The sequence below is a fragment of the Dendropsophus ebraccatus genome, chromosome 7, assembly GCF_027789765.1.
Source record: "Dendropsophus ebraccatus isolate aDenEbr1 chromosome 7, aDenEbr1.pat, whole genome shotgun sequence".
Classification (NCBI taxonomy): Eukaryota; Metazoa; Chordata; class Amphibia; order Anura; family Hylidae; genus Dendropsophus; species Dendropsophus ebraccatus.
In genome coordinates, this window is record NC_091460.1 from 102,822,809 (window position 1) to 102,848,459 (window position 25,651).

General features: G+C 42.2%; 2 protein-coding genes across 6 annotated transcripts in view; one reads left to right on the plus strand and one right to left on the minus strand.

Moving 5' to 3' along the window:
• IDUA (alpha-L-iduronidase) overlaps positions 1–348 on the minus strand; it is a 95,577-nt gene extending 95,229 nt beyond the window's left edge. For 2 of the 3 annotated variants that reach the window (XM_069978035.1, XM_069978033.1), the window contains exon 1: positions 116–274. The gene's annotated coding sequence lies outside the window, so the exon portion shown is untranslated. Of the gene's footprint in view, positions 1–115; positions 275–309 lie in introns of those variants that run through there. The other variant, XM_069978034.1, reaches the window with a different exon arrangement.
• LOC138797631 (protein regulator of cytokinesis 1-like) lies at positions 177–25,128 on the plus strand. 3 transcript variants are annotated; one of them, XM_069978037.1, is made up of 14 exons: positions 178–575; positions 5,972–6,104; positions 6,726–6,848; positions 8,429–8,662; positions 8,914–9,084; positions 11,238–11,387; positions 12,062–12,209; positions 13,850–13,986; positions 14,639–14,734; positions 14,817–14,963; positions 15,272–15,367; positions 16,023–16,118; positions 20,440–20,556; positions 23,927–25,128. In XM_069978037.1, exons 1-14 carry the CDS (start codon positions 553–555, stop codon positions 23,990–23,992), a joined length of 1,737 nt encoding a protein of 578 aa, XP_069834138.1. In that variant the 5' UTR covers positions 178–552; the 3' UTR covers positions 23,993–25,128. The 3 variants fall into 3 exon arrangements, with proteins under 3 accessions (XP_069834140.1, XP_069834138.1, XP_069834139.1); XM_069978038.1 differs by having other exon boundaries at positions 184–575; positions 20,452–20,556; XM_069978039.1 differs by lacking the exon at positions 20,440–20,556 and having other exon boundaries at positions 177–575.
• The last annotated feature ends 523 nt before the right edge of the window (positions 25,129–25,651 follow it).

Here is a 25,651-nt window from a genome sequence, read left to right on the forward strand (position 1 = left end):
CATACAGTAAGTATATAATATAGATCCTGGCTTCCTAACAAGATTTTATCGGTGTGACATGTATCACTGACGTATGACGTCACAGTGTTTCCCCATATGTGAGGCTCTTTCTCACACGTCTCATTGCTTCCAGGGAGAACCCTGCAGCCTGGGCACCTCCATACACTGTCAACAACACTATATGATAACATATAACAAAAAGAGAATTCTATGCGCCATCTTTCTTCCAGCTCTAGCAGTGAGGAGACGCGATATCATCTCTGTAGAACTGGAAGTCCCAGCGTGCCGTCTACCACACAGGAAACACACGCATTGCAGCGCCAACCGTCCTCTGTCACGTGACAGCCCCTCTCAGGCGCATGCGCGCATCACTTCACGTCTCAACTTCGTTGCATCCAAATACAAGACGCCGCCTCTTCCTTCGCTGCACCAATCAGAGTCTTCGCGCAGACGTTGGAGCGAAGTTTGAAATATCACGGTGCCCCGTACGGCCTCTGGCGCCGCTTCTCCGTGCTGCCCCGGGACACGAAACAGGCACAACGGAAGCCGAGCATGTCGCGTTACGCGAGGAAGAGGTGAGGGCGGCTACAGGCACACATAGCATTACATGAGATGGCTCCTCATACTGCTGCGGGCAGGTTACATTCCTCCCCTCTGTTGCTGTAGTGTCTTGCATCATGCTGGAGGCAGAAGTTACTGTATAGCCTTGTGTTATATTACTGCAGCTTTGTTATATCACTATATAGCCTTGTGTTATATCACTGTATAGCCTTGTGTTATATCACTGTATAGCCTTGTGTTATATCACTATATAGCCTTGTGTTATATCACTGTATAGCCTTGTGTTATATCACTATATAGCCTTGTGTTATATCACTGTATAGCCTTGTGTTATATCACTGTATAGCCCTGTGTTATGTCACTATATAGCCCTGTGTTATGTCACTATATAGCCTTGTGTTATATCACTGTATAGCCTTGTGTTATATCACTGTATAGCCTTGTGTTATATCACTGTATAGCCTTGTGTTATATCACTGTATAGCCTTGTGTTATATCACTGTATAGCCTTGTGTTATATCACTGTATAGCCTTGTGTTATATTACTGCAGCTTTGTTATATCACTATATAGCCCTGTGTTATATCACTGTATAGCCTTGTGTTATATCACTGTATAGCCTTGTGTTATATCACTGTATAGCCTTGTGTTATATCACTGTATAGCCTTGTGTTATATCACTGTATAGCCCTGTGTTATATCACTGTATAGCCTTGTATTATGTGCAGCCCATCACAAATAAATGGCACTATATGACAGCTTGGTATCCTGCCCACCTCTGCTGGCTTCTATATACATCATACTGTATGTGCTGCCCCCTCTATGAGGGTTTAGTATTGGCCACTGCCACCCGATAGTACACTGGACGATTATCATTTGAAAAATCATTAGATCTTTCGTAATTGAACGATAATCTTTTGTGTGTTAGCAGACAACGATTTATCAACGAGAAATCGTTTATTGTTGAAAAATCGCTTTGTGCCATATGACTTTGTCTGTTTTCACACGTGGTGGTATTAAAATGGGCGCCCCAACCAAGAACACTGACCTCCTGTGCACAGGATGCCCCTGGGACTTTATCTAGATTTGCATGTACCTGCCACTAATGTCCTCTATCGTGTACATTTGTTGTCATTTTGTTTGTATTGTTGTGTATGCGATTTGTTTTTTTTAACTGTTTGTTATTAACATGCGCTTTTGTTTGTATGATGTTGTCACGCCTTTGGGAGGTTCTCCTTCTGCTATTTAAATGCACATAAGCAGCTAATAGCCATGATTAAGGGTAAGAACGTACCGGAAAGGCTTAAGTGTTAAACACTGAGCCTTCTGTCTCTCAGTGTTGATCTTATGGACCACTAAATAAAGAATTTTCGTGCACTGTATGTTTCCTATTACACAGAGCGATCTTTAACGATTAACTACTAATGGTGCGTTTACGCAGAGAGATTATCTGACAGGTTATCTGCCAAAGATTTGAAGCCAAAGCCAGGAGTGGATTTGAAAAGAGGAGAAATCTCAGGCTTTCCTTTATGACCTGATTTCTGTTTATAGTCTGTTCCTGGTTTTGGCTTCAAATCTTCTGCAGATAATTCCAGATTATGTTTCTGTGTAAACGCACCATAAAGATAAACAATCGCAAATGAGATTGTTGCTCATTAACCTGAAATCGTTCACCATATTACACAGAACAATAATCGTTTGTTATGATCATTACTACGAACGTTATTGTGATTGTTACTATGACTGTTTATTCCTTCTGATCCCAGAAAAACAATGAACAATGTGCAATTACACTGAACGATTAGTGAAAAAAATGCGTACCTTGAGCACACGAATGTGGAATTACAGCGATAATTTTAGGTTCAGATCTAAATCAACGACATACGAACAATTTTCCAATCGTTGCCTGCAATTACACAGAACGATTATCGTTTAAATTCGAACAATATAATGATTTTTTGCACGATAAACATCCCGTGTAATAGGGCCCTATCGCTGAGCCCAGGTGATCTTTTACGGTTTCCGTACAGGCAGTTGGAGTGGGGGCTCATGCGGAGTGGCTTGTACAGGTGCTGAGCTGGCATTTTCTTGCTGTATACCCCTGGGACTCCCTGCAGTCTTGATGACTCCAGTAATACACATCCCCTCCTGAATGCCCACCGGCATCAGCTATATAGCAGCGAAGAAGAGTCAGCACCAGGCGCCTCTGCTCCGCACAGTGACAATCCGCTACCTATTGTACTGGTTAGAAGAGGCTCCAATAAATGCTGCTTGTTAGGTATAGTGAACAGAGTCTTTGATGCGTGGCCCCCAAAGCATTGTGATTATAACTAGTGTTCAGCAGATCTGTCAAAGGGTTCGGCACTGTTATCTGAAGCTGAATGCTCAGTGTTTCATTCGCTGCGGCTGCAGAAGTTGGATGCCACCCTAGGGAGTCCTGGAAAACATGGATACAACCCAAGGCTTAGGTTGATAGAACATAAAATATATTCATGAGGAACACTAAACTAATAAATTCATATGATTTTACCGTCTTATTAAATACATTTTATTTATATATTTTTACTCTTTAACATAAACATTAAACGGAAACAAAAAGTGTAAATCTGTCAGTAAAAAAAAACAACCTGACACATAATAAGAGACTCGAAATACATACAATTTATTAGAGAGGCAGATAGGATATAAGCTGCCGTTCAGGAACAAGCCCTTTAAAACTGTATACCTGACATAAAGCTGTGAGTACAAAAGTGCCAAATGAATACATGCAAAAACGTACAGATATTACATAGTTAATATGTAATCCATCAAAGTCCATCAAGTTCTACAGAAACCCTACTGTGCTGAAGGCAAAAACTCTTAGGCAGATGACAATTGCCCCATCACAGGGAGAAAATTCCCTTCCAACTCCAATGGCAATCGGAATAAATCCCTGGATTACCACCCTATTACATGTAATCAATGTCCATAACTTGTAATGTAATATTTTTCAAGAAAAGCATCCAGGCCTCCCTTCAATGTATTTAATGAACCAACCATGTGTCTGAGAGGTCCATAGTCTCATACTGCTCCTACAGTAAAGAATCTGCGTCTGTGCTGATGGTGAACCCTTCTTTCCTCTAGACGTAGAGGATGCCCTCTTGTCATGGTTACAGGCCTAGGAGTAGAAAGATCACTAGAAAAATCTCTGTACTGTATGTTCCCCCAGGTTCTTTTCTGATTTTCTGGTGATTCTACTCTGTAGCCCCTCTACAAGTTCATTAATAAATATATTAAAAAGTGGACCCAACACTGACCCCTGTAGTAGCTCACTAGTAACTTAGACCCAATCTAAGCATGTCCCATCGATGACGTCCTTTTGTTTTCTATCACTCAGCCAGTTACTTAGCCATTTACATATATTTTCCCCTAGTCCCAGCATCCTCATTTTATACACCAACCTTACATGCGACACAGTATCAAATGCCTTTAAATAGTCCAGATACACAATGTCCACAGCCTCCCCCAAGTCCAGTGTATAACTGACCTCCTTAAAGAATCTGATCAGATTAGTCTGTCAGGACCGATCCCTCATGCATGCTGGTGCTGCGTTATAAGATAATTTTCATTAAGATACTCCAGTATAGCATCTCTTTCAAAACCTTCAAATAATTTACCTACTATAGATGTTAGACCAGACGTGTCAAACTCGGGCCCTCCAGCTGTTTTAAAACTACAATTCCCATCATGCCTGCACAGCTAAAGCTTTGGCTGTCCAGGCATGATGGGACTTGTAGTTTTGCAACAGCTGGGGGGCCTGAGTTTGACATCCCTGTGTTAGACTAAAGGCCCGATAATCGTCCCGTGGAATAGAAGGCAATGATCAGCCGACATCGTTCATGTCAGCTGACCGTTGCGTCATTTGTCTTTCAAGCATGTTGAAAAACAAACGACTGATAGCAGCAATCTGCTGCCGCGCTCCGTGGAGTAGGAGCAGCGGCTGCAATAGCGGCAGCAGCGAGCGGGGAATGAGAAGTAAATGAGCGCTAATAGCGCTCGTTTGCTCCTCATAGTCACCCTGTGGAATAGGGGCTTAACAGGCCTATAGTTTCCTGGATCACTTTTAGACCCCTCCTTAAATGTCTGTACCACATTAGCTATGCACCAGCCTCATGGAACAATCCTCATCCAGTGGCCATATAGTCCTTATCCTACTGTAGACCTTATGTAAGTGATAACAGTGCAGTGACATCCAGTGACTCACAGGGAACATATTTGATCTGAGTGACTGGGGGAATAAGCTTTCATTGTAAACCTAAGGTGTGATTGGTTGCTGTGGGCAAAACCAGATAATTTTGTTTTTCACAGTATATATTCATTTCCCCCTATTTTCTTTCTTCTCAATTTGTCCCAGTCATTGCATAGTTACATGCCTAGTTACTTCAGCTCTTTCCCCAGGAAAGTAAACATGATAATGAAAACAAGGGCCTGAGTCTTCTATGGGACTGACAGATAACGTCTAGAGATGAGCGAACCTGGAGCATGCTCGAGTCAATCCGAACCCGAACTTTCGGCATTTGATTAGCGGTGGCTGCTGAACTTGGATAAAGCCCTAAGGCTATGTGGAAATCATGGATATAGTCATTGGCTGTATCCATGTTTTCCAGACAACCTTAGAGCTTTATCCAAGTTCTGCAGCCACAGCTAATCAAATACCGAACGTTCGGGTTCGGATCGACTCGAGCCCGGTTCGCTCATCTCTAATAACATCCTATTTCACGGAATGATTTTGGGCTGTTTTGATAGTTATTACCAGTGAGGTGCAGTCCAGTTTTTCTCAATCCTTTCTTTTGGGTTAGCACATGAGAATTTTGGATTGGTACGGCTTGCACCACTTATTATTTCTGCATGGTGCCAGCCGAAACTACTATATGACATGATACATGTTGGCTGATCGTGGTCTTACAACATGCTGAAAGATCACAATGTCTGCGGCAACGGTCTGCAATGCATCGCACTGTGTAATAGGAGCAGTAGCAGACTACTGCTGACTTTAGTGGGCAGCCCAAGCGATCTAAGGATTGTTTGAGCAGCCCCTCCCGCTGCCCCCCACTCACTCTCTGTGCATGTATTGGCACAGGCAGTGAGCAGGGAACCAGGGGGAAGCGAGTGCTGCACTGACAGATCAGCACTTGCTTCCCCCTTATTATCCTGCCTTTTAATACGGCTTATAGCTGACAAAGTCCTGTACCCTAAAGCTGCATTCACACGTTCTGTGAATGTGCACCAGCATCATGTATCATTATGATCAGTTAAAATCTTTACGGTACTGTACTGACACAGCAGCGCAGTGAGTATTGTAAATCCAATAATTTTTATGCTGGCTGTGTTTAGTTTTGGTCTTAAAATATTTCTTTTCTTCCATAATATAGTGAGGTCTTGGCTTCCTCGGTCATCTCCAGCACAAATCAAGCCTTAGCAAGTCTTATGGACATTTGGGATGCACTAGGTATCAAAGAAGAGATGCGTCTGCGGAGGATTGAAGAAGTGAAAAAGCACATTGAGGTGAATAGGGGAATTTGCTGCCTTGCATTGAAATACATAAAAGACAACCCCTTCTGGTAGGGTGATCAGCTGATCTTAGTGGATCTAGCTTCTTTTATGTGCAACAATCCATTATTGCTAGGGGAATTGAGGTATTGGTACCCATATATAAGGATTGACTTACCATGTAGTATAAGGTCTGGTTGAGTCTATCAATATAAGAGCTGCTCTATGTAAGTTTTTCCACTCCGGCCCACAGGGTTAGATCCCATGCCCACGCCTGTCCTCAATAACATTTGTATGCAGGGGCTGCTAGTCTGCAAATGGATGATTATACCTTACTAGGGGTATAATGTGTTCTTTATCAGGCCGGGAAGACCACTGCAGCAAGATGGATACAATCTGCACCACCTACACTACTAGAATTCAGACATAGGATGAACATGGAAGATTGGAGAGGAGCATTTATCTGAAAAGAAACTGCCCACGTAAACTTGAATCTATATGGGGTAGATGGGTTGATACATCGGGGCTGCCCTCGTCCTCGCCCTTATATTCAGAGTCTTATAATACACTTCCTTTCCTATATTATTGTTGCATACAATTCCTTGTGTTTTCTTTAACTTTCTTTACATTTTGTAGGAATTGTTTAACCGAATGATACATGAAGAAAGGGAAATGAAAGACAGAATTGAAAAAAGTATTCTCTACTGCCGAAAGGAGTTGAAAGCTCTCTGCTATGAATTATCTGTTGAGGAATATAAGGTAAGCAATGTTAGAGACTCTGTCAGTAGGTTTATGCTGGCCTGTCTAAAGGTAGCATAAACTAATGACAGAGAATCTGAGCAGAATAATGTCACTTACATTGTTCTGTGCAGCTGCTTTAGAGAGATCCTCCTAAATAACATCGACAATAAGTAGTCCTCTCAATTATGTGTGTGCTTAGGAGTCCTGGGTATTCATGAGCAATAGCAATTTGTCCACCAGCTGCTGATCAGTCAAGTGAATCAGCAGCTGGAGGGCAGGGGAACGGGTGCGGCACAAATACCAGTCTCCTGCATATTAAGAGAATGGCTGAATATAATGATGTAAGTAACACATCCATCTGTTCAGCATTTCTGTCATTAGTTTATGCTGGCCTCATTTAAGGCAGCAGAAACCTAGTGACAGATTGCTTTTACAGTGTCATCTTTATTCAAGCAACATAGTGGCAACGTCTTGACTCATTTGGGTCTTTATCAAGACCCATTTTGGTCGAAATGTTGCCACTATGTAGGTTGCTTAAATAAAGATTCACCTTATGTTCACTACTGGATGAAGTCAGACCAAGTCTTTCTGTAATGTGTAAAGGTCTCCACTTGGGATTGGAGACCCTCTGACATGTGTTCCACTTCTCCTACAGTAAGAGGCAAGTTTGTATTGGTCTGAGTGCTGAGACCCCCGCCAATTGTTAGAATGAAGGGGCCGATGCGTGGAGCACGCTCTGCCTCTTCATCTCTGTCTCAATGCTAAAGTAGCAGTCAACAGAATTATAATGGAGCCCTATGGAACTTCTGGTAATCGCTGTACCAGAAGCTCGATATGGCTCCATTATAATTTCGATGACTGCTACTTTAGCAGTGGGACAGAGATGAAGAGGCAGAGCAAGTGCTGCCCCACACATCTGCCCCTTCATTCTAACAATTGAGGGGATCTTAGCACCCGGACCTCAACCGATACAAACCTTTGACATGTTGCTATGACATATCAGAAGTTGGTTTAAATTATAGGTACCCTTTAAGTTGTAGTCTAGCAGAGAGGAGCATGTGATTTGTTGTACTGTGATCGGATAGAGAATTTATGGAAAGGAGGAGCCTGCATGTGTATAAGGGCCTGATCACACTGAGTAAAACAGGTGTCAATCCCAAGTGAAACCTCTGCCGCAGACTCCGCTTGGAATCCCGCCTGCCTCAGTGTCTCAATATAATGTCAAAGAATTGGCATGGACAGAGGTGGCAGCTGAGAGCACTGTGGAAAAAATGGCAAAGGAGGTGTGAGACATATAAAAAGTTTTAATCGGAAAACCCAGCAGGGTGATGACTGCACTGCCGTGTGTTCCCTTCCCTGCTCTGTGTCAGTCTGACCTGGATGGCCCCATAGTCTTGCATTGGTGGTCCGTCCAGGTCACATAACATAGCCAGGAGAGAACATGGTGTGTGCAGGCTTGTTCTCTTGATCAGTCGCATTCTGAACTCTGACCCCCGACCTATCAAAACATTTGTCTCTGTTTTTCTAATGAGAGGTACGCTTTAATGCATGGCATAACACTCTCTTAGGTGACTCTTTTTACTTGTGTAATTTTGCAGGTGGATGAAACTTTGACTATTCTTCAGATTGAGAGGGATTTGAGATTGAGATTAGAACTTCTTTCCAAAATGAAGAATGAAAGACTGGAAGAATTAAGGATATTACAGCAAAAAGATCAAGAGCTTTGTTCTGATCTTTGTGTTACCCCATATTATATTCCATCTGGATGCATCCCCAGTCATACACAGATAGAAGAACTCAAGGAGCACATCAAAGTTCAGACAGAAGAAAAGGTAACTAATAAGGCTAAGACCAAGAAGGGCCAAGGAACAGTAGACAGTCTCCTGCGATGTGACTGTGGGCAATAAATAGTCATGGGGAAGTTTGTGTATCAGCTTCTACTGATGCTCACCATGGCCACCTCTTTTGCAAACTGTGTAAACATGACAGTTTCCCACCGCAAACACACAAACTCCTATATTCCTTATGGGTGCACTTCAATTTGTATATTTTTTTTAACCAAATTTTGTTCTCTTGTCCTCAGAGAAAACGCCTTCAGGTCTTTTCCACGCTCAGAACCGAAATTCGCCAGTGCTTGGATGAAATAGGGCGTCAGCCTGAGAACTCTCTAGAGCAAGATGCGATTTGTGAGGATGAAGAGGCTTTCTTCCTTACACCTGAAAATATCAAAGCCCTTACAGTTCTTAAAGCACAGGTTTGTGTTTAGTTGTCATTTTATTGGTGTTATCCATTTCTAAACAAGGTTAATTGCTTCAGTTGTGTAGCATTGGTCAGCACACTGTATTTCACACTTTGTAGTAATAATGGAGGCGATCACTTAATAGCTCAGGAGCTGTTGTCTCTTCAGTGGTGATCTGTATTCTAAAACTTTATAGCTCATACATGTATAACAAACTTTTAAATAAGTTACAAACTTATAAAAAAGTTACATACAGCTAGGGCTACCTTTTTGGCTCCTGTCTGGTGATTTTTCAACGCATTTCACATCTCTGGAGCCTAGATATTTCCCTCCTTCTCCCTGCTCACCTATCTGTCATTCACTCTCCCCTCTGTGTGCAGATGCTTTTTCATTGCAGAAGGGACGACAAGTCTAGATACATTGCTAGGCATCTGGGCATGTACCGCTGAGTGCTGCACTTTATCCTTTAATTGTATGCACTTTGATGAGAAGTGCACACAGTTAAATGCAGTGCTGTGAATGCCAGAGTGAGGAGCCATTGGCTCCCTACCGTGCCAATCACTCTTGTGGCTGCAGGCAGCATTATGTCTTGGGCCCACTCTCTCCCCTGGCGCTGTAGTGCACGAGTGACGTCGCTCATGCACTCGCAGATCAGAAAGGGAGAGGAGAAGCTGGAGGAAGTCAGTGTATGGACAGGCAGGTTCACTGTATTCTTAAAGCTCTCCAATTAGTTATAAATACCATATTTGTAATGTACCTCTTTTGGGGTAACATATATGGATATCGGATCTGCTTAACCTCTAAATGACGCAGGAAGAATATATAAGGGTAAACAGAGAGGGCTTCCGGCGCGAGCACTCTGTGCAGCCAGGGTGCATCGGGGATCCCCAAAGCTCACCCGAGCAGCTGAGCTTCTCATCAGAGAAGCTCGGCTGCCAGGAGAGCTTCCGGTACTTCCGAAGCTTGTCATTCTTTCAAAGCTCAGCCGAGCGTCTCCAAGCTTCTCCAATGAGACACTCGGCAGCTCAGGTGAGCTTCCGGGATCCCCAGCGCAGTCAGTGTACGTCACTGCCTGCTCCAGCAACTGGACAGAAGGCGCACTGAGGCTGGGAATGGGCCCCAGGTGAGTTAAAAAAAATTTATAAAAATAAAACTGTTATTATTTTTTTTTTTTTTTATAGTGGATGCCCCATATGGTGGGGATGCGGCCATTTTTGAGATCCCCCCCCACTGTATGAAGCGACCATACCCGGCGTATAAGACGACCCCTGACTTCTAATAAGATTTTTCGGAATTAGAAAATTCATCTTATACGCCGGAAAATACAGTAATTAATGTGTGAAAAAAAATTTATAAAAAAAAAATCCCCTAATAAGTTTTAATCACCCCCCTTTCCCATTTTATAAATAAAATAATAAATTAAAAAAATTAACATATCTATTTTTAAAACGTAAACGTTGTAAGCGTAAAAACCCGCCAACGTGCAAAATTGCGCATTTTTGTTCACATCAAATCCAGAAATTTTTTTTATAAAAAGTGATCAAAAAGGTTGCAAATACGCAAACAAGGTACCGTAAGAAGGAACAGATCATGGCGCAAAAAAATTATACCTCAGGCCAGTAGACCAAACAATAAAAGTGTTATAAGGAGAGGAATAGAGCCATTTTAATTACATTTAGTTTTTTTTAAAATGTTTTAATTTTTTAAAAGCCATCAAATCATGCTAGTTACATATCTTTGTAATCGTGGTCACTCTAGGAAAATAGATAACATGTCAGTTTTACCGTAGAGCGAACGGTGTAAACACGCCCTCAAACTAAGGATTGTACTTTTTTTTTTTTTTTTTTTTTTTCCAATTTCACAGCAAAAATATTTTTTTTTCTGGTTTTGCAGCATAAAAATGAAGTCTAATGGCAAAGTATAATTGGTGTCACAAAAGATAAGGGCTCATGGGTCTGTAGGTGGAAAATGTGCAAGCGCTATGACCTTTTAAACACGAGGAGGGAAAAACGAAAGAAAAACATGAAAATTGCTTCAGCCCTTAAGGGGTTAAAATGAAAGGCTTTGAAGATCAGAAGCCATAGATATCTAATTTATAACTCTATTGTATCACTGTATACTTTTGTTCATCTAAGGTTTATTACATTACTGTGGGCTTTGTATTCCAGCTTGAAATAAAAAGGGAAGACCTCCTGTCCACATTGAAGACAGTTAAAGAGAAGGTTCATTCCTTGTGGGATCTGCTGCAGATTGCACAGGAGGAGAGAGAAGCTTGTCAAAAGGTTTCTGGGAGTTCCATTTCTGAAGAACTAAGAATGGTAGGTTTTATTGTATGGTTTCCCTTGAATTGGAGGTCTAAAATCATTGACTTCACCAGCATGATATTTGCAGTCAGATGAATTTCACTTTTTAGGGTAACTTCACAAGTACTTAAACAGGTATTCCAAAACATAGCTTTTCATATGTTGCTGCCCATGGGGACACTAACCATTCCATACTTGTTATCTATTTGGTGTCCTTCCACCATTTCTGTCCTGCTGCTTTCTGCTGAAGACACAACTTGACCTCAGATTAACCTGCCCAACCTTACCAAGCAGCTACAGAGTTGCAGATACAGCCTGACAGAGACTTGTTTACATCAGCCATCTTTGAAGGAAGGGGGAACGCGGGGGAGACGGACAGAAAAGCTGACACACCGTTTTTTTGTGTCTTTAGCAGAAAGCAGCAGCTCAAAACTGAGGAAAGGAGACTGAATAGATAATAACAAGTATGGAATGAATTTTTAGTCTCACCATGGGCAGCAACATATAAAAAGTTATGTTTGAGTGGAATACCCCTTTGATATGCTGCAGATTTAAGCTATATACTTATATTGCTCAAAGCATCAACGTGGCATCCATGACATTAATGGATGTGTTCAGACTTGCTGAGCTTTATAGTAATGGACAATTGAGAATACTATGAGAAGCCTAATGTAATTGTCTTATTTTAGTGGGAAAGTGAGCTAGCACGGCTGGATGAGCTGAAGAGGGCAAATCTGAAGCAAGTGATCCTAAATATAAGACAAGAACTAAACTCCTACTGGGATAAATGTTTCTACTCCCTTGAGCAAAGAAAAGAATTTGCCCCGTATTATAGCGGTAAATTACTGTCACTGTTTTTTTTTTTAAAAAGAAACAATTTTTTCCCTTATTAGAGCCATACTATGTAGCATGTTCTGTTTTTTTGTTTAATCAGTTTCTATTTTCGGATTATTTGTTTTCATGTTTCATGTCTATACACCGCATCAATAGATAACTGCCAATCAGCAGCTGATGATAGGAATTTTTCCTTGTGCTCATGAATATCCAGGACTACTAAGCATACACATAATGGAGAGGACTATTTATTGTCCATGTTATTTAGGAGGATATCACTGAATAAGCTGCATAGAACAATTAGAGTGATACATCATTCGGTTCAGCTTCTCTGTCACAAATTTATGCTACCCTGAGATAGGACAGCATAAACCTACTGACAGTCTCTTTAACAAGTAACCCATTACCTGCCGCAAGTATATATGCATATATGTGCTGTTAGTTTCTTTGTAACAGCATTTAGTGAGAGGCTTTATAGCAGCCATATAATCCATAGGGAACAATATTGATTCATTTACTTCTATGGGAGAGCTTTGTAGGCATGTTCTTTGACGTGCAGAGGATTGTGCGGTGGAATGTGAGATTTGACCATCACCTATCAAAGTGTTAGCTTAATAAGCTAAGTGGCAGACTGAAAATTGCAAGATTTCAGAATTATTTTAAAGAGAATGTGTTGTCAGTTCCATCTTGAAAATGGACCTGAAGTTTTGAGTATTAAAGGGGTAGTGCGGCGCTAAGAAATTATTCACAAAATAACACACATTACAAAGTTATACAACTTAGTAATGTATGTGAATGGCCCCCTTCCCAGTGTTCCCCGACCCCCGCCTGTGGACCCGGAAGTGTAGTGCATTATACATACCTGATTTGTGTCGACCCCCGTCCGCATTTCTTCTGACAGTGATGTAATCTTCGGGAGGCCGGCCGACCCGCTCCTGCCGTCCCTCATGCCGCCCCCCCCCCCCTCTCATAACTGTGCTCAGCCACAATTGGCTGAGCATAACTGTGCTCAGCCAATCGCGGCTGAGCACAGTTATGATGCGGCAGAGGGGGGACGGCAAGAGCGGGTCGGCCAGCCTCCCGAAGATTACATCACTGTCAGAAGAAATGCGGACGGGGGTCGACACGAATCAGGTATATATAATGCACTACACTTCCGGGTCCACAGGCGTGGGGGGCGGGGAACATGAGGAAGGGGACCAGTTGTATAACTTTGTAATGTGTGTTATTTTGTGAATAATTTCTTAGCGCCGCACTACCCCTTTAAACTCTTACATGTTCGGCGGCCCCATAGAAAACAATGAGCAGGGCGCAGTGGCCTCACAGGCATAATTGTGTCCATTCTTGGCATTGGTGGCGTCCCAGAATACCCCTTAAAACTATTGGAGAGGTGCAGGTACAGTCTTTATCTTCCTATGCCCTGCTGGGGTCTATACCACCGTGCCACATAGGGAACTGACAAATTGACTTTAAAAGGTAAATATTAAAAATGCTAACTTGGGGGAAAATTTGCAAAAATCCTTACATTTTTATTTGAAAGCTTGATTTATACAGTAGGTCAGTTTGGGCTGATGTATTTCCTGTTATGTGAGAGTTTTGATAAGCTAACCTACATTTACTTTTTTTTTTTTTTTGTATTGTAGATGACTTTTCAGAATATCTTTTAAGTCAGCATGATGAAGAGGTTGTCAAAATGAAAATGCTGTATGAAAAATGCCAGTTAATTCTGGATGCGGTGGCAAAGTGGGAAGCCAGCTGGACCCAGTTTGTAATACTAGAGGTAATGTCTTTCCTCTGCTTTTTTTTTTTTTTTCTCTTCTTTCATTTCCACACTACACTATGATTTGTGGACAGTTGTGGCTCTGTTTTTGAAATAACCCCCCCCCCCCCCTCTTCTCCTTCTCTCAGGTCTAAACTGCTGCTGCTTTCGGCTTAAGACACAGAAAACGGAGTTTACTCGGTCTCCACTCTTCCCCTCGTTTCTGTGACAGCTGTACCTGCACTTTGTAATGCTGGTAGGGTTAATCTGAGGTCAAGTTGCTGGTGACCTCACTGTGATTCACCCACCTGGCATCACAAAGAGCAGAAGTAGCCAGCCAGGGAGGGAGGAGGAGGCGGAAAGAGCAGTTCACACACAGTTTTCTTTATCTTCTGCGGAAAGAAGCAGCTTAGAGCTGGGGGAAGGAGACTGAATAGATAACACGTATGGGACAAATTATTAGTTTTCAAAAGGAAGGATGATATAACATGTATTTTATCTGACCGGAATACCTTTTTAGGGTTGGTTCTCATGTACTGGCTGCGGCGGGACAACGCACTGATTGGCTTAGCAGGGGAACATTTATTGGTGTAATCTGTTTCAATACCAAACACATTAACACAACTTTTTGCAAACCACTCTCTTAAACATCATATGCATTATTTCTTTTTAGAAAAAGGCTTTAGACCCCAACAGATTCTCAAACCGTGGAGGAACATTGCTTAAGGAGGAGAAAGAACGTGCAAAACTTCAAAAGTTACTATCTAAGGTAACGACACCTGCCACACACATGTTATTACTCCTAAAAGACTGTAAGTAATAAAATCCTCTTTGTTGGTTTGTATGGTTAGCTAGAGGAGGAGCTGAAGTCCCGGATAGACTTGTGGGAGGCTGAGCAAGGTTGTCCACTTTTAATTAAAGGCGGTAAATTTATGGATTATGTTGCAAGTCAGTGGGAGATGCTGAAGCAGCAGAAGGAGCGGGAGAAACAAGATCGGGTAAGTTTCTGTACATTGTCTGCCAGGTAGAGATGAGCACAACTCGAGCATGCCCAAGCCGAATTGCTCGGCATTGATTACTGTTGGATGCAGCCCTAGGGAGTCCTCGAAAACCTAGATATGTCCTATGGCTGTATTCATATTTTCCAGGACTCTCTAGGACGGCATCCAGCTGTCAGCCACCGGTATTCAATGCTGAACAATTCAACTCAGCCATGCTCGAGTTGCACTCATCTCTACTAATACTTTTCTTCATGTTTTTACCAGCCATCTGTACATTGCAACCACTTATGACCTGTTTCTTACAGAGTCAAAAAAAAGAAGATCCCACTCCATTTAAAACACCGATCAAGAGGCCAGCAGGACTATGTTCACAGGGTACACCAAATAGTAAAAATAGAAAGGCAAGTACAACATGGTAATGTCTGCTATCACATTGGCTGTTTAATGACGGGAAATATTTCCTTTTGGCAGAACATAAAACTTGATCTTTTATCACTTTATTGAATTCAAGCTCCAGGCCTTTCATATGGGTGAGTTATATTGCATTCCATGCTGATGGACACAATGCTGGAGCCCGGGCATATTTAGTGGATATATAGCCCAGGGAGTGAATCTCATGTAAACTACAAATGCTCACATGTATTTTATGCACTTTTTTTTTATTAAAGTCATTAATAAACCTACAGCATTGTCCTATTGGGCATCCAAAAAGTAGGATATAACAGTGAACAGTAGAGACGAGCACAACTGGAGCATGCTAGGGTCTGATCATTTGGTATTTCATTACCATTGGCTGAAGGAGTTGGATTCAGCCCTAGGGAATCTGGGAAAACATGGATATGGTCTATGGCTGGGTCAATGTCTTCCAGGCAGCCTATGGTATTCAAATGCCGCATGCCCTGGTTCAGGTGAATCCGGACATGCTCCAGGTTCATGCATCTCTAGTCATTACAGATGTCATAAGATTCCCTAGCAATTGTCTGTCTTCATCACTTGAGAAGAATGATTGTGTAGTTACTATTATTTCAGTATGTTTCTTTGCATGACTATTTGCAGCTAAATGGAACAACAAATTCAACAATGTCTCGCACCAATATAACACATTCCAGTGGAAACCAGACAACAGGAAAAGTACCACTCCCCACAATTAAGGTACGGAAAACATTTTTACCTTTTTTATACATTGGATGTTTTACAGATGTTTGCCTTTTTAGTCTTGTTTCTGTCCCTGACAGTCAAGATGCAGGATATGCTAGTACCACAGGCATCATTTACAGATCTTCAATCTGATTATAGATAAAGTGGAGAGTACTGGGGACAGTATCATGTCCTATGGTAAATTTATGTACGTCACTGTAAGTGTAAGAACCTAACATACAAGTTGAGCCAATATGAGGGAATACAAATGTAATGCACCACAAATGTTACCATACTAATCCTAAACATTAAAGCGTATCTGTCACAATTTTTCTTTTTCGGTCACATGCAGTTTAACAATATGTTTTTTTTTTTTTTTTGTTTTTTTTTTTTAATTTTCTATGTTTAAATCATATAGCGCCAAACTGTGGTCCATGCTCCCCCGTGCCGATATTTGAAAACACCCAGTCCATTGTGCACTCACACAAGGAAAGACACCTGTTATGTGGGTTGTATATCAACAAAGGGCAAATAACTTGGGCTTTAAGGCTAATTATTAACTTTTGCTAATTATAATATTAGCTATATATGCTTACCAGGAGACAGTGCTCTGTTATGCAACAGTTCAGTTAGTGTGTGGTTACAGAGGTTTTGGTGCTGTGTGACAGGAGAGCTGACCATACACTGCGAGCACCCCCAGGAGCCTGTGCTACTGAATGTGGACGCGCAGCAGCTGTACACATGCACAGTGAAGGTAGACACCTAGTGGCCATATGTAGAACAGTGATTAAAAAAGAAAAAAAAGAGTATATTGTATAAATGCTTGTTATCACAGCCCCTATTTGCAACAGTGTCTCTTTAAAGTCTTGAAAAAAACTAACTGTTTATAACTCATGATAGGACCAATAAATCTTCTTTATTTAAACCAATCGATACAATCAGTCTGCAGAAGTTTTTCATTGTTGGCTTCCTGTGCATCTGACCAATGTACAACTCATAGCTTCTAAACACCCTTCTGTGTGTTGTAGCGGTGATCAGAGTAGGTACATTCTGTGTGCAAAGACGAAAGCAGGAAGCCAGGGAAAACCTGGCAGTTGGCATGTTCAGAAAGGCACTGAATTCAGACACAGTAATTACAGGTAGAAATGTGTGTGGTTCTAGTGTTCCCCTTTTTTAATTTATATTCACACAAGACTGGATAATGCTGCAGAATCTAATGTGCTATACAAATATTAACTGAACGGTACCATCCCAATAAAAAGGTTTTGGACATATGACTTAGACATAAGCTCAGCTCAAGCATGCGCGATTCCTGCCATTCGGCATTTGAATACCGTTGGATGCGGCCCTAGGGAGTCCTGGAAATCGTGGATACAGCCTAGGGCAATCTCATGGTGCATACATAAGAGAAACAGATCACTGATCTCAGGGAGACTAGCCAAAGATAACACTGCCGGCTGCTGGTTTAAGTGGCCCTATTAATCAATGTAATCAGGGAAAAACAAAGGCCAAGTATCCATACACAGACAGCTGTTTCAGGGTGTTGCCCCTCATCAGTGTGGAGCAGGAGTCTGGCTAGGTGGGAGCAATGTCTAGTAGAGCCATAAGAGAAACAGATCATGGAGGGATATCCGGCTAGCTGTGTTTCTTAAATGAGGCTCCATGGGCTCTTTTGTTGCATATTCATGGTGCATACATGGGCATTTAAAATCCATATGCAGCATGTGTAGTGAATGTGGATTCACTGTTCATTTCATCCAGGCTACATTAAAAGGGATGCAGACCACCAAACCATCTTAGGACATGTCCCCACTCATTTTCCTTCTAAAGCAGTTTTCTTTGTCTTTTATTTATTTACTGTTGTATAGTAAAGAAACTTTTCACATTTTTTTTTTAAATGGCACATTCAGGAAGCCCTTAATGTTTTATTCTCCCATTGATGTTTCCTCAGCATGGCTTTTTTTTTTTTTTTCTTCCATTTAATTTCTTAGCTTGGATTTTTTTGAGGGGGAGGGGGGAAGCTGAGTGACAACCATTATTTGTCACCCAGCTGAACCAGTAATTGACCCAATTGTAGAATAACAGGAGGAGGAGTATGAAAACAGAACTATGAAGACTTTTGTTCAGAACTCTACAAAAGTGACGATCCCATAGTAACTACATAGAACAATTACATCCATTTGTTGCCACCCAACTTTCCCACAAACAGATGTTATCCAGGCTTAAGCTGGATTCGCTCAGTGAACCCCTGAGGGGGAATCCCTGTACAGGAGTGTTTCCCCCACACAGCACGATCTACATTATGTCGTGTGGGGAGACACTCCAGTACAGGGATTCAGTGTCTGTGCTTCACTGAGCAATCATAGAACTGAGAATTGTGAATGTAGTCACAGAAAAACAGAGTAGCTTTCTTCCAGAAACAGCACCTTTCCAGTCCTCTGTTTGGGGTTTGCAGCTCAGTTCCATTGAAGTCAATAGAGCTGAATTGTAATACCTCACACAAGTAGCTGTACTTTTTCTAATACTGGATAACATCTTTTTAAAGAGAATCTGTCAGCAACCAGGCCCTACCTAAGGTGCTGACAGTGTGCTGTAGTTGGCAGGACCATAATGAGCATGGTGCCTTTTGGTAATTTGTCCATGCAGTGTATTATGCACAATGTCAGGTCTCCTACTGTAATGAAGATTCAAACAGGAGTTGTTTGTGCCACACTCTGGCACTCGTTAGCACTCCTCCCTCATCTCTGTGAGATCAGCTGCGGATCCAGTATCATTCACCCCTATGATAGCACATACTCGCAGCGGGATTTACATACCGCTGTGAATATTCGCTTTAACCCCCCACTGTCCGCACCCCCGCCACCGCATCCGCCCATCCCCGGCTGCATCCTGCAGCCCGCCCCCGCCGGCATCCTGCAGCCCGCTGCCGAGAGCATACATTACCTGCTCGGCGGCGCGGCTGCAGTGAGGCTCCCGGCCCTGATCTGAGCGGGACCGGAGCCGGCAGCCTCACTGCAGCGGTGCTGCCGAGCAGGTACTGTATCTTCTCTGCGGCCGGGGATGGGGGATGCGGACTGCTGGATGCGGCCGGGGATGGGCTGATGGGGATGGGAGATGCGGTGGCGAGGCCGCAGACAGCGGGGGGGGGGGGGGGGGGTTAAAGCACATATTCACAGCTGCGAGTATCCCGCTGCGAGTATGTGCTATCATAGGGGTGAATGATACTGGATCCAAAAGTGTTGGAGCTCTGATCTAGGTGTAAGTCACCTGTTTAGAGACCTGCAGGTCATTCTTTGGTTAAAATCCCTGTTAAAATAGAGTGGATGACCACCATTAAATGGGAATTAATTGCCGTTTTTTAAAAAAATGGCCTTTTTTTTTTTTTTTTTTTTTTTCCTTTTTTTTTTATTCTGCCCGTAATTTGCCATTTGCCATCCACTCAATTTCAACAGTGCATGAGCATATCCTTTTTGTAAAATACTGACCAAGATACTATGCAAAAATACTGTGTGTGAACATTAAAATGATTCAATAATGCGAGAGAGAAAAAAAAGACGTTTTATTTCATTTCCATCAGGGGATTTGAACCCTGAAAAGGATATGCTGCTGGTGGTTACCCCTAGACCACAGCTCCAACACATTTGGAGTTAGAAATGCAACTATAGATGAGTGCGTTTCTTTCAGACATAGGAGGACTGATCTGCAATTAGAGACACTGACTGACAGCTGAGTGAGCTGGAGGCCGGGCAGCATTGATTATTCATAAAGAAGAGGGAGAAGGAAGGAGTGGTGAGGTGTGCCAGAATTGGGCACAAACAACTCATTTGACCCTTCATTACAGTAGGAGAAGTAAAATTGTGCATAATCCACTGCACGGACAAATTACCCAAAGTTACCACGCTCACTAGGGGACTGCCAGCTACAGCACACTGTCAGCACCTCAGGTAGGGCCCAGGAGCTGACCGATTCTCTTTAATGCATGGGACTTCTGACTGAAGTGTACCTTTTTAAGTTGTGCACTGATGATCATTGTGTACCATTTAATTTTCTGGGAATTTGAGTCCTTTGTCAATACACATTGTGGGAATCTCTAAGAGGAAGAAAAAAACTAACCGTTCTGTGTATCTGCTATGTTGGTATTATAGGATTATCTCCCAGCTCACTGTTTCAGTGTAGAGTATAAATGTTGCCCAGCAGTCACTGTCATTTGTCGCCTTCCATACACTGTTTTGTGCCATTCACATGGTGATATAATAGTTTCCTGTAAATTGAGTATTATGTACTAGCCCTTTGCACTCAGCGATGGTAAAGTCTTTGAGCCAGTGTAATCATGTAGTTTGCTTTGCAGACTCCTTTGAAAACTAGAGATACCCCTGTGAGAACTCCATTGCAGGACAGTAACAAACAAGCAGTGGCATTTTCCGGCCAGCCTGGCAGCTATTCAGAGTTTAAGGTAAATGCATGCTTTTATCTATAGTTACTTGCTAGTCAATGCCAGCTTCCTAGGTTTTCATCTTCTAAAGCATCTACAGGAGGGCGGTTTCACTGCATTTTGTATTGGGATGTTCCATTGTGTAAGAGTCCAGGCATGCTGCAAGCTATGGTATATTGGGAATCCTTCTAGGGAATCTGAGCTGTCCAGATCTTAAAGGGGTACTCTTATGACTAAAAATTTTTTAAATCAAATGGTGTCAGAAAGTTATATAGATTTGTATTCTTTCTAGTCAGACACAGTGCTGTCTGCTGCCACCTCTTTCCATGTCAGAAACTGTTTTCTGTGGGGATTTGCTACTGCTGTGGGCAGTTCCTGTCATTGTTGCAGGTGGCAGCAGAGAGCACTGTCTCAGACTGGAAAGAATACACCACTTTCTGCAGGACATACAGCAGCTGATACGTAGTGGAAGACTTGACATTACAAATCTGTATAACTTTCTGAAACCAGTTGATTCGAAAGAAAAACTATTTCGCCAGACTACCCCTTTAAAGACTGGGAAGATATTTGCTGCTGCTTGTTCCCCCTAATGATTTTATTGTCCAATACTATGTACATATTTCAGACCACTGATAATTCAGTTTAACCTGTTATTGACCAGCAATCATCTTTATTACGGTGGTCGCTAGGGGCTTTGTTTCTGCCCATAAACCTATTTGTTGACGGTCAAGTGTAGTATAACATTGGTGACCTGTGCTGGGTTTTATGGGAGCAAGACTATTGAAGCAAGGCTCCTGCCAGATGTCACAGTCTATAAGTGGTTTCCATAAAGGTGAATTTGTTTTTCACCTTGAGCTATGGCTACACTACAATTCCTGGTTTTGCGGCCAGGTATTACCGTATTGCGCTGCCTGTCGTGCAACTCCCATTATCCGTACAAGTGAGTGGAGTGGAGTTGTGTTGCTTTGTCTGTCTGTAATGGAAAGGTCATATAGAATGCCTGTCAGTGTATACAGTACATAAGTAATGCTGTCTATTATATGAGCTATCCAATTTCTTGTCAAATTCTGTTTTGTGAAAGTTATAAAGTAAGTTAAATACAATTTATTTTTTTCTTTAATTCTCTTCCTCCAAATAAAACACATTTTCCCTAACAACAATTTTATTAATTTATAAAAAAAGTAAACTACTTCTATTGCTGTATGTGAAATATAGAAACTTGGTTGTATCACTAAAAAAGCCTTCACACACCTTTTCTATAGTGCCACAGAATTGAAACAATTTTTAAGGGTGCATTCACCGTTAAATTATGCTGACACAGTCAAGCCAGAAAGTTGGTCATACTTAATCCAATAATATGCCCCAAAAATAAAAATAAACACTTGGATGTGTTGACAAATAGAATTAATTTACATCTAATGCCTTATTCACACGTCAGTATATTTTTTCAATACGCTTTCATAAGTTTCATTCAGTAACAATCCGCAAATTCAGTCCGTATTGCATCTGGAAAAAAAATACGGACCCCATAGAGTTGTATTGGGTGTGTCAGTTACTGTCCGTACTAGGGCCTGTCCTTCTTTTTTTTTTTTTTTTTTTTTTTTTTGCGGAACGGATTGCAGCCCAGTACACAACACGGATGTGTGTATGGGTCCATTGAAATACATTGGTCCTATTTTTCTGCGGATCCGCAATTGCGGACAGGAACAGGATGTGTGAATAGGGCGTAATACCTAACTTAAGTTTGTTACTTAGGAGCTGAGCAGAGTTGTAGTACGTGTGTACCCTATACTATACCCTTTGGGTACAGTAGACAGCAGGCCATAGTCACCCAATCTTCTACTTGTTCAATTTTAAAAGCACAATTTTACAAATATATCTCCTGATATTGGATCAACTTGTATCTTGGGTTTAGTTGCTGATGAATTGGAGCTTTATATAGTTAAATACTGAGAATTGAGGTCTTTGCTCTATTGATAATAGAGTTGCTTGCTTTCCTTCTTTACTTTTAGGCTGTGTTCACACTACATATATTTGAGGCTGTATGTTTGAGGCTGTATAGCGACCAAATCAAGGAGTGGATTTAAAACACAGAAAGGCTCTGTTCACATAATGTTGTAATTGAGTGGATGGCCGTCATTTAATGGCAAATATTTGCTGTTATTTTAAAACAACGGCTGTTGTATTGAAATAATGGAAGTTATTTACTGTTAGGCCCCATTCACACGTCCGTGTCAGTTTTTACTGTCAGGAAATCCTGATCAGGAGGCCTTAAATGTCATCAGGAAAGTATCAGGATTTCCTGACTAATCCGTTTTTACCATCAGGAAAAACCTTCAGGATTTCCTGATGAGAAAAAAAAAAGTTCTTGATATGGTCAACATAAATCACAGGTACCCACACAGCCCCTAGTGTACCTGTATGGCCACAGGCTGCAGAAGTACAACTCCCATCATGACCTGTCAGCAAGGCATGATGGGAATTGTACTTCTGCAACCTGGATGGCCACAGGCTGCAGAACTACAACTCCCATCATGGCCTGTCAGCAAGGCATGATGGGAATTGTACTTCTGCAACCTGGATGGCCACAGGCTGCAGAACTACAACTCCCATCATGGCCTGCCAATAGAGGCATGATGAGAGTTGTACTTCTGCAACCTGGATGGCCACAGGCAGCAGGAGTACGACTCCCATCATGACCTGTCAGCAAGGCATGATGGGAGTTGTACTTCTGCAACCTGGATGGCCACATGTTGCTAAACTACAACTCCCATCATGGACTGTCAGTGGTACGGGCGGCAGGCGCCGGGCGATGTGGTCCGGCGGGGGAGGGGGGTGCGGACGTTGATGTGCGGGGGGGGGGCGGCGGTACGGCACCATCCGGAAGCCGGGGCAGACCAGGAGCAGCGCAGCCGAGGGAGCCGGGTGCAGGCCGGTGAGTTCGGGGGTAGAGGGGTACGGGTGGGGGGTGCGTAGAGAGTCCGGAATCCGGACACTTTCCTGACATGCATCAGGAAAGCATCCGGAGCTCGGGCGCTCCTATAGACTTCTATGGGGGCGTCCGGGACGGAATTCCGGACGAAAATAGGACCGGTTCTAAAAAAATCCGGTTCTATTTTCCGGAACGGGAAAAATCCGGGAGGGTGTCCGTGCCTAATGAAAGTCTGAGTCCGGAAATTTTTCCGGACGTGTGAAGGGGGCCTTATATGGCGGCCATCCACTCAATTTCAACATTGTGTGAACAGAGCCTTTCTGTGTTTTCAATCCACTCCTGGTTTTGGTTGCTATGAGGACCTGACATGAGGACCAAATACAGCCTCAAATATACATAGTGTGAACCCAGCCTTAGTCTTGATTTCAGTTAATTTATATTTGCCTCACTTCTTTACAGGAGGAAATATCCAAGAAATCCAACAAAGATGCTATTTTTAATTCCACAATCAACGAGAACCTCTAAACACGGCCCTTGATATATTTCAAGAAGTGTATTGTGTAGCTTGTACCGGTTGGAGGTGACCGTTTTATGCATTAAACCAAAAGGCCATCGAATTGTAGCCGAGGGCATTACTTACATAAGCACATGGCTACCTTTCCAGGTGATGGAGGCCGGTGCGCTTTAAAGACATGTTTTGCTCTGGATATTTTTTTATGTCTGATGCTTTTTTTTTTATTATGCTCTTATGCGAATATAAGGCTTGTGGGGAAATATGTATTTATTGGGGGTCACATAAGAATGCATCTTCTAAGATGGCCAGTGCAGGATACATTTCATATATTTGTAAATAAAGAGAAAAATTAACTCCTGGCTCCCTGGTTTATCCTCTTAACCATTTGTGGTTCTGTTAATGTGCACCTGAACACGAACGCTACAAGACCTTTTTAAAAATTAACAGGAAACAATGAGCCCTGAGCTGTCATTTTTGTTTTCCCGCGCTCATTGCTTATAGTTGGTGAGTTTTGGTATGTACTGTATATTACTGGTACAAGTAGCTATTGCATATTAAAATTTCTTTTCAGCCTTCCCATATTTCATAAAAGTTTAGAAAAAATATACAATGTGCCTATTACCGTTTACAGGCACAGGAATATTAAAATCGAAGATAAAGTCCCGTCACATTTCCCTTGTACTGTTGCCACTGTTACGTTTTTGTGCTCATTAGTGTCAATCATTTGGATTATAAGTGGAATAATGCCCAAAAAGTTTAAAGGAAATTTAATTTTTTTTTGTCCAATATATAAATCTTTTTTTCTACCATCCTCTCTAATGCCAACTCATGTGCTTGAGTAATGTCTATGGCCTTTTCTGTTTTGCTGAGTTTGCACTCTTGAGAATTGTGAACATGTAGAGATAGCGACCTGATAACACGCGATGTGTCCTAAATTAGGAAGCAGAAAGTGTTACTGGGGAGGGCAGCTCTAAAAAGCAGGCCCTAACTAGGCCGGTGTTATTTCTTCTATGCACAGATCTGCCCCATCTATGTATAATATGTTACAACTACGCTTTTCAAAGGTTTTCTGTTTTTTTTTTTTTTTTTTTTTATTCTTTTTATATACATTATTTTTCTACGGTTATTTTAACTGCAATAAAGAAACGTGACAATTGCTTTTATTGGTGGGTTGTCTGTCATTCATATTACTACCAGTTATATGTTACAAAGAAAATGACTAGTGCTGATTTTCATCTTGTCCTTATTAAAGGGGTTGTCCGGCGATAAAAAATTATTCACAGAATAACACACACATTACAAAGTTATACAACTTTGTAATGTATGTTATGTCTGTGAATGGCCCCCTTCCCCGTGTTTCCCCCCACCCACGCTAGACCCGGAAGTGTGGTGCATTATACTCACCGCATCTCGTGTCGTCCACGGTCTCCGATCCTCAGCAGTGACGTCTTCTTCGGGAGGCCGGCGGATCTTCCCGAGTGCCGGCCACCCTCTGCAGCGTCATCCGAAGCTTAGCCGCGATTGGCTGAGCATAACTGTGCTCAGCCAATGACGTGGCCGCGTCATCAGCCGCGATTGGCTGAGCACAGTTATGCTCAGCCAATCGCGGCTGAGCTTCAGATGACGCTGCAGAGGGCGGCTGGCACTCGGGAAGATCCGCCGGCCTCCCG